The 14,850-nt window shown below is 37.6% G+C and overlaps 1 protein-coding gene across 8 annotated transcripts in view; it reads left to right on the forward strand.

Moving 5' to 3' along the window:
• The window catches only part of ZNF148 (zinc finger protein 148), a 128,067-nt gene that overhangs the window by 55,773 nt on the left and 57,444 nt on the right, over positions 1 to 14,850 (forward strand). For 6 of the 8 annotated variants that reach the window (XM_084871604.1, XM_084871600.1, XM_084871601.1 and 3 more), the window contains one exon: positions 2,798 to 3,146. In XM_084871604.1, the coding sequence (XP_084727730.1) occupies positions 2,814 to 3,146 (333 nt within the window). In that variant the 5' untranslated portion in view covers positions 2,798 to 2,813. Of the gene's footprint in view, positions 1 to 1,713; positions 1,887 to 2,797; positions 3,147 to 14,850 lie in introns of all 8 variants that reach the window. The other 2 variants (XM_084871606.1, XM_084871607.1) reach the window with 1 other exon arrangement.

Genomic DNA, 14,850 nt, shown 5'->3' on the forward strand with positions numbered 1-14,850 from the left:
GAAGGGAGTCAGTACTCCTACCCCTGTGTTGCACACAGGTCAGATGTATTAGGATATGCTAAATTTAAAAAAATTGATGAGGTATGTGACCAGTAACATTGGAGTTGGGTACTACTGTTTTAGGGAAGTGGGGACCTTGTGTTGGCTTAACAAGTCAGCTTCAACTTTGGCCACTTTTGTTTAAAAACTAAGTTCTGTCCTAAGTCAGTTTCTCTAAATTGATAATCTAATCATCTTTTCTTCTACAGCTTCTATATTTTAAAAAGCTCCCTTTTAATTTTAATTAATTTATTTAAAAATATTTTTATTGATTTCAGAGAGGAAGGGAGAGGGAGAGAGAGAGATAAAAACATCAACGATGAGAACGAATTGCTCGGCTGCCTCCTGCACACCCCCTACTGGGGATTGAGTAAGCAATCCGAGCATGTGCCCTGACTGGCAATCTAACCATGACCTCCTGGTTCATAGGTTGAGCCAAAAATCTCCTTAAAAAAACAATAACTGTGTAGCACTAACAACTGTAGCAGCAACTGTATATATAAGTCCTTCTTAAGTTAGGGGCTTCCCTAATTCTTTAAGAAAACAGTAAATAGATTAGAAGAATATAATTTATTTGGTAAGGATTTCCAAAGAAATGTCCAAAACAAGCAAATTCTAGCCCTAAAGAACTTAAGTTTCACATAATCATAGGATAATTTATCTTGTAAGAAATGTGATAATAGAATATTTGAAGAGAACAGTTATTTGGTAGTATATTTAAAATATATTTTCTTTAGATTTTAAGTTTGCTACTTAGATAATTTTAAAAAGTGAAATGAGATTCTTGGTCCTTTGTTCTATGTAATCTAGACTGATAGTACCTGGTACCAGGGAAAATAAGATTGGCAAATATGAATTATATTTTTAATTTGTTTACTTTGCTATTATATATTTTTAGCTGTTTATTAAGTAAAGTTTTCTCCCTAGATAAAAACATTAGTAAAAGAAATAGTATTTAAATTTCAGTAGTGTATTTGAACTTAACTGATTATTTATTTTACCTCTGAAAGCTATGATCCAAGGCAGTCACGATTATTGATTTGGGAAAGAGATGACTAAACTGAAACACAGTTAATGTGTTTACTAATTATGGTCCCTTCTCCTTGGGGAGGGTATGTATGTTTATTTCACACAGTCTGATGATAGAAGTCACTTTAAAGAAAACAAGCTTTGTACCAAAGCTTTGACCTTCTTTGAAATGTTTCTTTGAATTTCATGATTATTGTTGTTAGTTCCTAGAATAACACAATAGAATATGAATTTATAGCAACCAGAGTTAGAAGGGTGGACTTAATATTGCTTGACTTTTCTATAATAATAGAGAAAACAAGATAATATAATAGTGTCTAGTTTTTATCATGACCTATTTATTTAATCATGTACAACTACTTGACTATATAGTAATGAAAGTACTTTTATTACACTTTAAGAAATTTAAAAACATTTATAAAAATTTTTATTATAGAAAGTTTTCAAATTAGAGATAAATATAATTGAGAAAAAAACCTGGTAATTTCACCACCCTTTGGTAATGTTAATATTAATATTTTAGATAAACCTGTGCACATTCACACATGCAAACACACAATTCCCTTTATATTGGGATATTTCTCCACATTTAAAAATATTTTTACAGAATATTTTTATGACTATATGGATTTTTTGTTTCAACAGACTTTTTATTGAAGTACTGTAACAACTGACAGAATGTGCACATATCACAGATGTACATCTTGCAATTTTACAAAGTGAGCACACCTGTGCAACCATCATTCAACTCAAGAAAAAACATTGCCAGCTCTCAGACATCCTTCTCTTCCTGCCTCCTATCAGCAGCCCCTCCAAGGGTAGCCATTCTGACTTTATTTATAAGAAAAACCTATTGAGATATAATTTACATGCAATAAAATTAAAATTCACCTGTTTTAAATGTACAATTCAGTGATTTTTAGTAAACTTATTGAGTTGCGCAGCCATCACTATAGTTTAGTTTTAAAGCATATGTATGAATATATTTAATTAGTTTTCTTTTGTTGAATATGTAGTACATTTGCAGTTTTTCACTGTTATATACATTGCAGTGATTTTTCGTGTATATCTTTGTATGCATTACTGATTTCATCAGAATAGGTTCCTAAGAGTATAATCACTGGTTCAAAGAGCATGTGCAGTTTTATGACTTTTGATACATAGACCAAATTGCCTTTGAAAATTGTTTATATTTTATATTCCCACTGTCAGTAGATGTGTCTTTTTGTCAGCCACCTCAACATTGGACTTAATTTTTTAAGTTATTACCAGTTTGGTAGATGAAATATGGTACTTCTGTTTTAATGTTTGTCTCTTTGATTATTGTAATCTACTATTATCTTATATATTTAGTTATTGTTTCTAAGTTTATTTTATGACTTGCCTGATAATTTTTTGTCAGTTTATTTCTTAATGAATGCATTTCTTCTTATAAAACATTTTAATATCCTAAAGGATATGAATCCTTGACTATTACAAATACATCGTTCCTTATTTGCTTAATGTCAGGCTCATAAAAATAAATTAGAGTATGCCTTTAAGACAAAAATGAAAATTTGTATTTTGCTCTACTAGCCTTAACTAGGTAATTTAAAAATTGGAGGCAATACTGAAATATAAGTGAAGTTTTTCTATTAAGTATATACCTTTCATAATTTGAATTAAAAATTATCAAGTAGATATATAAAACTAATTTGTTATGCTTTGTTACCGTACTTGGTTTTTCTAGGCAGTTATACTTAAGCATGAACATTGACGACAAACTGGAAGGATTGTTTCTTAAATGTGGCGGCATAGACGAAATGCAGTCTTCCCGGGCGATGGTGGTGATGGGTGGAGTGTCTGGCCAGTCCACTGTGTCTGGGGACCTGCAGGATTCGGTGCTTCAGGATCGGAGCCTGCCCCACCAGGAGATCCTGGCTTCAGATGAAGTGTTACAAGAAAGTGAAATGAGACAACAGGATATGATATCACATGATGAACTCATGGTCCATGAGGAAACAGTGAAAAATGATGAAGAGCAGATGGAAACACATGAAAGACTTCCTCAAGGACTACAGTATGCACTTAATGTCCCTGTAAGTAACTCCTTTATAAAATATTAAGCATATAATTAGAAACATAGTTTAGTATTAAGTAATACTACAAGTCATTGAAGAACTTGCAGAAAATGTTTAATGGCTAAATAGTTCACACTGGTGTTCTTAAATAGATACACTAAATATTAACGTAAATTATATTGGAAAATGCAAAATTAACTTTTTGTATTACATATATTTTAGAAACTTATCTTTTCCCGGATAACATTTATTTCTTCATCAGGATTACTGTGGGTTAAATTTTAAGTGCTTAATTTTTAAAGTATTTTGTTTTAACTTCTGAGTTTTTCCTGAATGGGTGGAAAGATTGAAACTTGAGCATAATTAGAAAAACAGCATGCACTCCTTCAAATTCTATAACTTAGCAATTCCTGCCTTCTTTATTTTTTAATCTTTTGAAAGTATATTAAGATCTTTAGTCTCCTATATTTACTGCAGATATTATGGCTTATCACTGAAGGTATTCTTTTGTAGGCACCCTTGTAAGAAGAACCCATAAAGTTTTTTCCTTCTTGTATTTTTAATTTTACCTGACAACCAGCAAAACCATAACCATATGCAATCCCTTTCTATTCTTTCTGTGATATTAAACCCGGATTCCTTTCAGCACATTTAATTGTACTCTTTCTTTTGATTCATGACCTCCATATATCCTGCTTATCATATTCTCCTCAGCCATACCGCGCACTGTTTTTTAACCTGTTCAGTGCTTCCTCACCATCACCCTGCCAGTCTAGGTTGAGTCCCTGATTTAGGGGCTTGTGACTGCTTCTTCAGTGTTCTCTCTAATAGACTGTAAATTCTACAAGAGCATGAAGTTTGTCTTATTTTCCCTTATATCCCACTTGTTGGCACATAGTGTGAATAAATGGATAACTGCTTATAGTTGTGTTCTAGTATATATGCTTACCAATTTTTACATAGCCCATTGCAATAGCCCTTTCTTTTTGCAATAGGTTGATGTGATTTTTGAATGTTGAACTGGCCTTGCATAGCTGGAATAAATTCCACTTGGTTGTGGTATATAATTCTTTTTATACATTATGGATTCAATTTGCTAATATTTTTTTTAGGATTTTTGCATCTGTGTTCATGAGCTATATTGGTCTAGTTTTTTTTTGTTTGTTTGTTTTTTTTGTAATACCTTTGTTTGATTTTGATATTAGAGTAATCCTGAATTCTTATAACGAATTCGGAGTGTTCCCTCTGTTGCCGTCTTCTGGAAGAGACTGTAGAGAATTGGTATAATGTCTTTCTTAAATGTTTGGTAGAATTGACCACTGAGTCCATATGCTCTGATATTTCCTTTTTTGGAAGGTTTTAATTACTGATTCAATTTCTTTTACAGATACAAGCCTACACAAATTATCTTTTTTTTCTTGAGTGAGTTTTGGCTAATTGTATCTTCCAAGGAATTGATCAGGTTTTATCTAGGTTATCAAATTTGTGAGTATAGAATTCTTCATAGTAGTCCCTTATTATCCTTTCAATCTCCATGGAGTCTGTTGTGGTGTCCCCACTTTCATTTTATTTATTTATTTATTTATTTATTTATTTATTTATTTATTTATTTATTTATTGTCTAGAATTTTACATGTCTCCCCCGCCCCCCCGCTTGACACCCTCCCCACTCAGCCATTCCCATTCTGGGCAAACCCCCACCACTGTCTGTGTCCATTGGTTATGCTAATATACATGCATACAGGTCCTTTGGTTGCTAACACCCCACCCCCCTTCCATTTGTCTCTGGATCTATTCTTGTACATCTGATTATGTTGATGATTATATCCCACATATGAATGAGATCATGTGATATTTATCTTTCTCCAACTGCTTATTTTGCTTAGCATAGTGCTCTCCAGGTCTATCCATGCTGTTGCAAATGGTAAAAGTTATTTCTTTTTTTGTAACAGCGTAGTATTCCATTGTGTAGATGTACCACAGTTTTTTAATCCACTAATCTGCCTATGGGCACTTAGGCTGTTTCCAAATCATAGCTATTATAAATTGTGCTGCTATGAAAATAGGGATGCATATATTCTTTCTGATAGGTATTTCTGGTTTTTTGGATATATTCCTAGAAGTGAGATTACTGAGTCAAATGGAAGTTCCATTTTTAACTTTTCTTTCTTTTTTTAAAAATATATTTTATTGATTTTGTACAGAGAGGAAGGGAGAGAGAGAGTTAGAAACATCGATGAGAGAGAGTCATCGATCAGCTACCTCTTACACACCCCCTACTGGGGATATGCCCGCAACCAAGGTACATGCCCTTGACCGGAATCGAACCCGGGACCCTTCAGTCCCCAAGCCGACGCTCTATCCATTGAGCCAAACCAGTTTCGGCCCATTTTTAACTTTTCAAGTAAACTCCATACTGTTCTCCACAGTGGCTGCACCAGTCTGCATTCCCACCAGCAGTGTACAAGGGTTCCTTTTTCTCCGCATCCTCACCAGTACTTGTTCTTTGTTGATTTGTTGATGATAGCCATTCTGACAGGTGTGAGATGGTATCTCATTGTCGTTTTGATTTGCATCTCTTGGATGATTAGTGACTTTGAGTATGTTTTCATATGTCCCTCGGCCTTCTGTATGTCCTCTTTAGAAAAGTGTCTATTTAGGTCCTTTGCCCATTTTTTGATTGGATTGTTTATCTGCCTTTTGTTAAGTTGTATGAGTTCCCTGTAGATTTTGGAGATTAAACCCTTATCTGAAATAGTATTGGCAAATATGTTGACCCATTCAGTGGGCTTTCTTGTTTTGTTGATGGCTGCCTTTGCTGTGCAGAAGTTTTTTATTTTGATGTAGTCCCTTTTGTTTATTTTCTCCTTAGTCTCCATTGCCCTAGGACAGTGGTCAGCAAACTCATTAGTCAACAGAGCGGCAAACTGCGGCACGCAAGCTGCATGTGGCTTACGAGCCGCGTTTGCCGACCACTGCCCTAGGAGCTGTGTCTGTAAAGATATTGCTATGACATATGTCTTCTATTTTGCTGCCTATGGAGTTTTGTAGGATTTTTTTGGTTTCCCGTCTTACATTTAAGTCATTTAGCCATTTTGAATTTGTTTTTGTGTATGGTGTAAGTTGGTGATCTAGTTTCATTTTTCCACTTTCATTTTTTATATTAATTGCTTATATGTCCTCTCTTTTTTTCTTAGCCTGAGTAGAGACTTGCTGCCTTTTTTTTTTTTTTTTTTTTAAGCCTGGCTAGTTAGCGTCTTGTTGCCCTTTTTTAAAATACAGATAAAACACGTCTAGACCATTTCATCTTGCAAAACTGAATTCTATACCCACTGAACAACAGTTTCCCATTTCCTCTCTTCCCAGAAGAGCTTAGTCATTTCATATATATTTAGAAAGAACCAGCTTTTGTTTTTCAGTCTTGATTTCCAGTTTTCAATTTCATTGATTTCTGCTCTAATTTTTATTATTTCTTTTGCATTTTTTCAATTTGATTTGCTCTTTTCCCCCTGATTTCTAAGGTGGAAGTTTAGATGATTGATTTTAGATCTTATTTCAGATCTTTTTTCTTCTTCTTAATCTTCATTTTTTATTTTTTCAATTATAGTTTACATAAAATATTATATTATTTCAGGTGTATACCCCAGTGATTAGACATTATAAAATTTATTAAGTGATTATTTGATAAATCTCATCCATCTGACATCATACATAGTTATTAGAATATTATTAACTGTGTTACCTATATTATACTTATACACCCATGACTATAGTATAACTACTAATTTGTATTTCTAAATCCCTTCACCCTTTTTACCCATTACCCTCCCACCCATTTGGCAACTGTTAAGATGTTCTCTATATCTGAATCTGTTTCTGTTCTGCTTATTCATTTATTTTATATTCAATTATTGGTAGATATGTATTTATTGCCATTTTGTTGTTCACTAGAGACCTGGTGCACGAAATTTTTGCAGGGGTAGAGGAGTGTCTCTTAGCCTGGCCTGCACCCTCTCCAATCTGGGACCCCTCGGACATCCCTCTCACAATCCGGGACTGCTGCCTTTTAACCACTTGCCTCCCTGCCAGCTTGATCGTCCCATATCTGCTCCACTGCTGGCCTGATTGACCCCTTAACTGCCCTCCCCTTCTGGACAGATCGCCCACAACTTCTCAACTCTGCTGGCCCGATTGCCCACAACTGCCCTAGCCTACCAGCCTGATTGCCTACAACTTCCCTTTTCTGCCGGCTTGATGGTCCCCAACTACCTTCCCCTGCTGGGGTCTGATTGCCCTCAACTGCCTTCCCTAGCTGGCCTGATCACCCACAACTGCCTTCCCCTGCCGTGACCACCTCCTCCACTGGGACCTGCCTGCTCTGCGAAAGCTGGCAGAGTGCTAGGATCAGCCTCTTCTATGCCACACTGAGCCATGGGACCCCGAGACCTCACTGTACCGAGCGGCCACTGGGCCCCACCTTCACTGTATGCGTGACCATCTTGTGATGACATGAGGGTGTGATGCCACCTAAGCTATTATTAGTGTATATATTTTTGTTCTTAAAAAATTTTTTTTCTTCTTAAAGAAGACCATTTAACAGTTAATATAATATTGGTCTGGTGACGTTGAACTCCTTTAGCTTATTCTTGTCTGTAAAGCTCTTTATCTGATCTTCAATTCTAAATGATAGCTTTGATGGGTAATCTTGGTTGTAAATCTTTGTTATTCATCACTTTGAATATTTTTTGCCACTCCCTCTGGCCTGCGAAGTTTGTGTTGAGAAATCTGCCAAAAGTCATATGGGTGCTCCCTTGTAGGTAACTAACTTGTTTTCTCTTGCTGCTTTAAGATTCTCTCTTTGTCTTTAACCTTTGGCATTTTAATTATGATGTGTCTTGGTGTGGGCCTCTTTGGATTCATCTTGTTTGGGGCTCTCTATGCTTCCTGGACTTATCTGTCTATTTTTTTAACCAGGGAGGGGAAGTTTTCTTCATCATTTTTTTTTCAAATAGATTTTCAATTTCTTTGTCCCTGTCTTCTTCTGGCACTGCCATAATGCAAATGTTGGTACCCTTGAAGTTGTCCTAGAGGCTCCTTACACTATCTTCATAATTTTGGATTCTTTTTGCTGTTCTGATTGGCTGTTTTTTGTTCCTTATATTCAAATTCTCAATTTAATTCTCAGCGCCCTCTACTCTATTGTTGATCTCCTGTAAATTATTCTTTATTAAGTTAGTGCATGCTTCATTTCTGATTGCTTCTTTTTATGCTGTTGATGTTCTCACTAAGTTTCTTGAAGTTCTTATTAAGTTCCTTGAGCAACCTTATAACCATTATTTATACTCCGTGTCTAGTAATTTTCTTGCTTCCATTTCATTTAGTTCTTTTTCTGGAGATTTATCCTGTTCTTTCTTTTGTGACATGTTTTTAGTCTCTACATTTTGACTGCTTCTCCATGTTTGTTTCTATGTATTAGGCAGATCTGCTATGTCTCCTGGAATTGGTAGTCACCTTGTGTATTAGGTGTCCTGTAAGGCCCAGTGGCTCAGCCTCTCCAGTTACCTGAGCAAGGCATTCTTGGGTTGCCCTTGTGTGAGCTCTGTGCACTGTCCTATTGTAATTGAGTCTTGATTGATGCTAGTGTCAGTGGGAGGAATTAATACCCCCCCTTCTCCAGGCCAATCGGTTGCGAAGATTAGCTGTAACTATAGCAGAAGACTCGCTGTGCAGGAGCTGACCTTATGGAGCAGAACTTGCTTCAATGAGGCTTTGGTGCTCACTGAGTCTGCTCTTTGAGTGTGTCACTTGTAGAGGTGGTAGGATTGTAATCTGGTATGGTTGAAGCTGACCACCGGTTGCATTGGCTCTGGGGCCTCCCTGGAGGTACAAAGGCAGCCTCAACCTGTGCCCTGCCCTGTGCCACCCAGCATGGGCTACAGAGCAATCTGCAGATGGCTTCTACTTAGATTGAGCTTGGATGTGCCCAGAAGAGGTTACGTTCTGAACCAGAGTAGCTGTCTCCGGTGCCAGTCCCTGGGCCACTTATTGAGAAGTATGAGGCACTCTGATGCCAGTTGCTGCTTATTGGAGAAATTTTAGAAAAGTCCAAAGCATGAGGCAAGAGAGACCAGTTGTATGGAAAAACCACTGGAAATGGCTTGGATTAGCCTGCAAGTAGGGAGAAACAGAGGTTCAGGGAATTGCTAAGGTGAAGCAAAAAATGTGAGCCCAGATGATGGAAATTTAGATATTGTACAACCTATTGGCTCTGTGGTGGGGAAGGCTCAGCAAAGGAATAATGGCCTGTGTGAAAACTGCTGTCTGGGAGAAAGCTGTCTCTCCAGCTCCCACCCTGGTTCCAGACAAGTTAGTTCCTCCCTGAATGTCCCAGGTACCTCCAAGCTGCTGCCCCAGCACTGAAGCTCGGAGGGAGTGAGTGCAAATAAGTCCGAGTGTGGGTCCTTTTAGAGGAAGTGCCTGGGATTCCCATAGCCTCTATGTTACTCAACCAACATTCCTACTGTTTTGGTTTTTTCCCCCAGCCAGAAGTTGTGGGTGCTTCTCTTCCTGGCACTGACAACCTGGGCTGGGGGACCTGATGTGGGACCGAGAACCTTCACTCATTAGAGAAACCTCCATATCCGAGATCTTTCCCAGTTTTATACTGCTGCACTGGGTGTGGGATCAGCTGGTTCCACGATTCCACCCTGTGTCTCTGCCTTTCCTACCATCTTGATGTGCTTCTGTTATAGTTCCCTAGTTGTAGGACTTCCACTCAGCTAGATTTCTAGAGGTTAGGATTGATGGCTGTTCTGTATTTTAGTTGTACATTTTGATGTGGTTGTGGAGGCAGCAAATACCATGTTTACCTGTGCTGCCATCTTTACTAGTTTCTCCTAGGTCTTCTTTTCTAATACATGTATTCAATGCTATAAATTTTCCTCTAAGCATCGCTTCATTGTGTTCCACAAATTTTGATAAGTTGTATTTTTGTTTTTATTTGGTTCCGCATATCTTCTCATTTCTCCTGCAATTTCTTTTTAAATTAAAGTTATTGTGGTGACATTGGCTAATAAGATTATATAAGTTTCAGGTGTACAATTCTTTTATTTTTTATTTTTTATTTTTTTTTTACTAAATTATTATCTGTGTACATATTTTGACATTGGCCCCCCCTCCCCGTACATACCGTCCCTCCCCAGAGTTTTCTGTCCATTGGTTGTACTTATATGCATGTATACAAGTCCTTCGGTTGATCTCTTATCTCCCCCAGATCTCCCTCTCCTCCCCACTGTAATTTGACAGTCTGCTTGTTGCTTTACTGTCTCTATATCTATCTTTTGGTTCATCAGTTTATAATGTTCTTTGTTATCCATAAATGAGTGAGGTCATGTGGTATTTCTCTTTCATTGACTGGCTTATTTCACTCAGCATAATGTTCTCCATTTCTATCCAGGTTGCTGCAAATGATGAGAATTCCTTCTTTTTTATGGCAGCATAGTATTCCATTGTGTAGATTTATCAGGTGTACTATTCTATGATACATCTCCATATTGCATTGTGTGTTCACCACCCAAAGTCGGACCTCCATCTATCATCATGTATTTGACCCAAATTACCCTTTGTTACCTCTTCACCACCTCCTCCCCCTCTGATAAGCACCCTACTGTTGTCTGTGTCTGTTAGTGTTTGTATATTTGTCCCTTTTGGTCATTTGTTTTCCGTGTTACCAGTATATCTCACATTTGAGTGAAATCATATGGTTCTTGACTTTTTCTGTCTGTTCAGCATGATAGTCTCAAGGTCCATATTATTGCAAATGGCAGTGTTTCATCTTTCCTTATAGCTGAGTAGTATTCCATTGTGTATATGTACCACATCTTCTTTATCCAATACTCTGTCAAAGGACACTAGTTGTTTCTATATCTTGGCCACTGAGACTAATGCTGCATCGATCATAGAGATGCATGTATCTTTGCAAATAAACGTTTTTTAGTTTCTCAGGTAGATACTCAGGAAAGGGATTGCTGTGCCCTATGGTAACATTATTCTTTATTTTTTGAGGAACCGCCAGGCTGTTTTTCGTAGTGGTTGTAACCAGGTTACATTCCTGCCAGCAGTGAATGATGGCTCCTTTTCTCCCTCCACAGCCTCTCCAACACTTGTTATTATATTTGTCTTATTGATAATAGCCATTCTCAGATGTGAGGTGGTAGCTCATTATAGTTTTGATTTGCATTTCCCTAAAAGCTAATGAAGTTGAGCATCTTTTCAAATGTTGGCCATTTGTATGTATTCTTTTTTATTTTATTTTTAAAATATATTTTATTGATTTTTTTTTTTTTTTTTACAGACAGAAGGGAGAGGGATAGAGAGTTAGAAACATCGATCAGGTGCCTCCTGCACACCCCCTACTGAGGATGTGCCCACAACCAAGGTACATGTCCTTGACTGGAATTGAACCTAGGATCCTTCAGTCCACAGGCCATTGCTCTATCCACCAAGCCAAACCAGTTCGGGCTGTATGTATTCTTGGGAGAAGGTGTTTATGCCTGGTGCATTAATTTGTGCACCAGTTGGGTTCTTCGGCCTGGGATTGGGCTGAAACCGGCTCTCCAACATCCCTCAAGGGGACCCGGATTTCGAGAAGATGCAGGCCAGGCCAAGGGACCCCACTGGTGCACAAATGGGGCTAGGGAGGGACACGGGAGGTTGGCCAGCTGGGAGAACCACAGGAGGGCTCCAGGGGGTGTCTGGCCTGTCTTGCTCAGTCCCGATTGGACAGACCTCATCAGCAAGCTAACCTATTTGTTGGAGCATCTGCCTCCTGATGGTCAGTGCACATCATAGTGACTGGTCTATCCCCTGGTGGTCAGTGCACGTCATAGCAAGCAGTTGAGTGACTTTAGCATATCATGAACATGTTATGCTTTGATTGGTTGAACGGCTGACTTATCGACTAGATACTTAGCATATTAGGCTTTTATTATATAGGACTGGAGGCCTGGTGCACAAAATTCATACATGGGGGTGTGTGTCTCTTAGCCTGGCCTGTACCCTCTCTAATCTGGACTTCTCAGGGGATATCTGACTGCCGGTTTATATCCTAAACCGGCAGTCGGACATTCCTCTCACAATCCAAGATTACTGGCTCCCAACTGCTCACCTGCCTGCCTGCCTGATTGCCCCTAACCGCCTCTGCCTCAGCCCCGCCACCATGGCTTTGTCCAGAAGGAGGACTGGATGACCGGAAGATGTCTGGTCGACTTGGTCTAATTAGCATATTACCCTTTTATTAGTATAGATTATTAGTATAGATTGTTTGGGGTTGAGTTGTATGGAGTTCTTTATATATTTTGTCTATTAACCTGTTGTCAGAGCTCATGTTTGTAAATATTTTCTCCTATTCAGTTGGTTGCCCTTTTGTTTTGTTGACTGATTTTTTGTTGTTGTTGTATAAGTTCTTTATATATTTTGAACATTAACCCCTTTATTGGGATGTGTCATTTGCAAATATCTTCTCCCAATCAGTTGATTGCCTTTTTGTTTTTGACAGTTTCTTTTTCTGTGTAGAAGCTTTTCAGTTTGATACAGTCCTATTTATTTATTTATTTATTTGCTTCCCTTGCCTATCAGGTCAAATTCATAAAATCCTCTCCTGAGATTTTTTGAGCTATATGTTGTTTAATCTCCAAATATGTTTGGATCTTCCAGCTGTTTTTCTGTTATTGATTACTAATTCAATTCCATTATGGGTTGGAAGCATACATAGTATGTTTTCTGTTCTTTTAAATTTGTTGAGGTGTTTTATGGCCCTGAATGTGGTGAACGCTCCATGTGAGCTGGAGAAGAATGTGTGTTCTGCTGTTATTGGATGAAGTCGTTCATACATTACAATACCCTTTTTATTAGACTGAATGTAGCCTGAGCCTTATCCGATCTATATTTCATACAGTTTCTATAGTGATCTTTCCAAAATGAGATTTTTATTTCTCACTCCTATACTAAAACTTCTTTGGAGGTTTCTTGTTGCCAAACATCTAAAATGTACACTTTTGTGTGGGCTGAAAGAGCCATCTCATGTTATCCAGCTCCTTACACTAGTAATTCAAGCACCTCTCCTTATTTCGCCCTTTGAGCACATCAAATTACTATTACTTTTCCTATTGCTTCTATACATGTTTTATGTACCTATACTATTGTTTGTTTGGCAATATACCATTTTCACTTTTCAGTTTAAAAGCTTTCTTTTTTATGGGAGTGTCATTATTGTAGCTAACTTACTTTGCTTTTCTTTGCTTGCAAAACTATAAGGTCTCTTTTCTGGAGCCTCTCTTTTAACTTTTTATTGCAGTACCTGGGCTCTTGTAGGCAATTAAACACTTTTTGAGTGAAAATACATTTTTTTTAAATGAGGGAAGTTTTAAGTGGAATGCTTTCAGATCCTAAGTTATAGTTTTGACAACTGCTTAAACTTGTATAACCCATAGCTCATAAAGATATAGAATATTTCCATTGTCTTAGAAGATTTCCTTGTTTTTTTTTGTTTTTTTTTCTGGTTAACCCCCTCCACAACAAGTGTTTTGATCCATACCTCTGCCTCTCCCTCTCCCCCTACCATAGATTAGTTGTCACTTGAGAACTTCATGAAAATGGAATCATTAGTACCTCTTATGTCTGGCTTTTGCTCAGAATAATTAATGTTTTTGCCGTTTATCCATGTTGGTTGAGTGTATCAGCAAGTATTTCATTTCTTTTCATTGTTGATTGATATTTTATTAACATCCTAAATTTTGTTTATTTACTTTCTGTTACATGATTATTTATTAGTTCTCAAACTTTATGAATAAAGCTGCTGTGAACATTCTTGTACAAGTCATTTTTGTACATTTTAATAGAAGTTAACTGAAAGATGAGACAGAGGGCTAAAAACCAGGACTACAGGGTTTATTAGAGAAGAAGGACCAGCTGGGCTCTCTCGCAAGGGGAGACCAGCAACACGTGCAGAGGTGCACACGCCTTTTGAGAGGAGGATTGGGAAGGGATGGGGCTTAGGTACTTGGCGGGCGCTGATTGGTGGTTTCATATAAGGCACATGATTAGGCACTTAGGTGCTTAGTAATCAAGGGCTTAGGGCAGTGGTTGGCAAACTGAGGCTCCCAAGCCACATGTGGCTCTTTGGCCCCTTAAGTTTTTAGTAAAGACCAGCTTAGGACTACCCTAATTAAGTTAATAACAAGGTACCTATCTATATAGTCTAAGTTTTAATTTTGTTATTCCTTGAAAGACAGTTGTGATTGTCTAGGTTGTTTGCATTTTCATATAAAAATGTAGAATCAACCTTTCAGTTTCTTTAGAACCAATTGGGTTTTGATTGGGCACTGAATAGGGCCTCCAGTACAATGTTGAATGGAAGTGGTAAGAGTACACATCTTTGCCATGTTCCTGATCTTTAGGGGACAGCATTCAGTTTTTTATCATTAAGAATTACTTAATCTGTAGGTTTTTTCCTTCTTTTTAAATTTTATTTTACCGCTTAACTATAATACATATGTCTCCTTTTTTTCCCTATTGACTTTACCGTGGTCTCCCCTACCCCCCAGTATCTTGCATACCTTGGTTATGCTTATATGCATGCATACAAGTCCTTCAGTTGATCTCTTACCTTCCCCTTCCACCAACCCTCCCCAGCCTTCCCGCTGTAATTTGTAGGTTTTTAATA

The sequence above is a fragment of the Pipistrellus hanaki genome, assembly GCF_964339955.1.
Source record: "Pipistrellus hanaki genome assembly, chromosome: 2".
Lineage (NCBI taxonomy): Eukaryota > Metazoa > Chordata > Mammalia > Chiroptera > Vespertilionidae > Pipistrellus > Pipistrellus hanaki.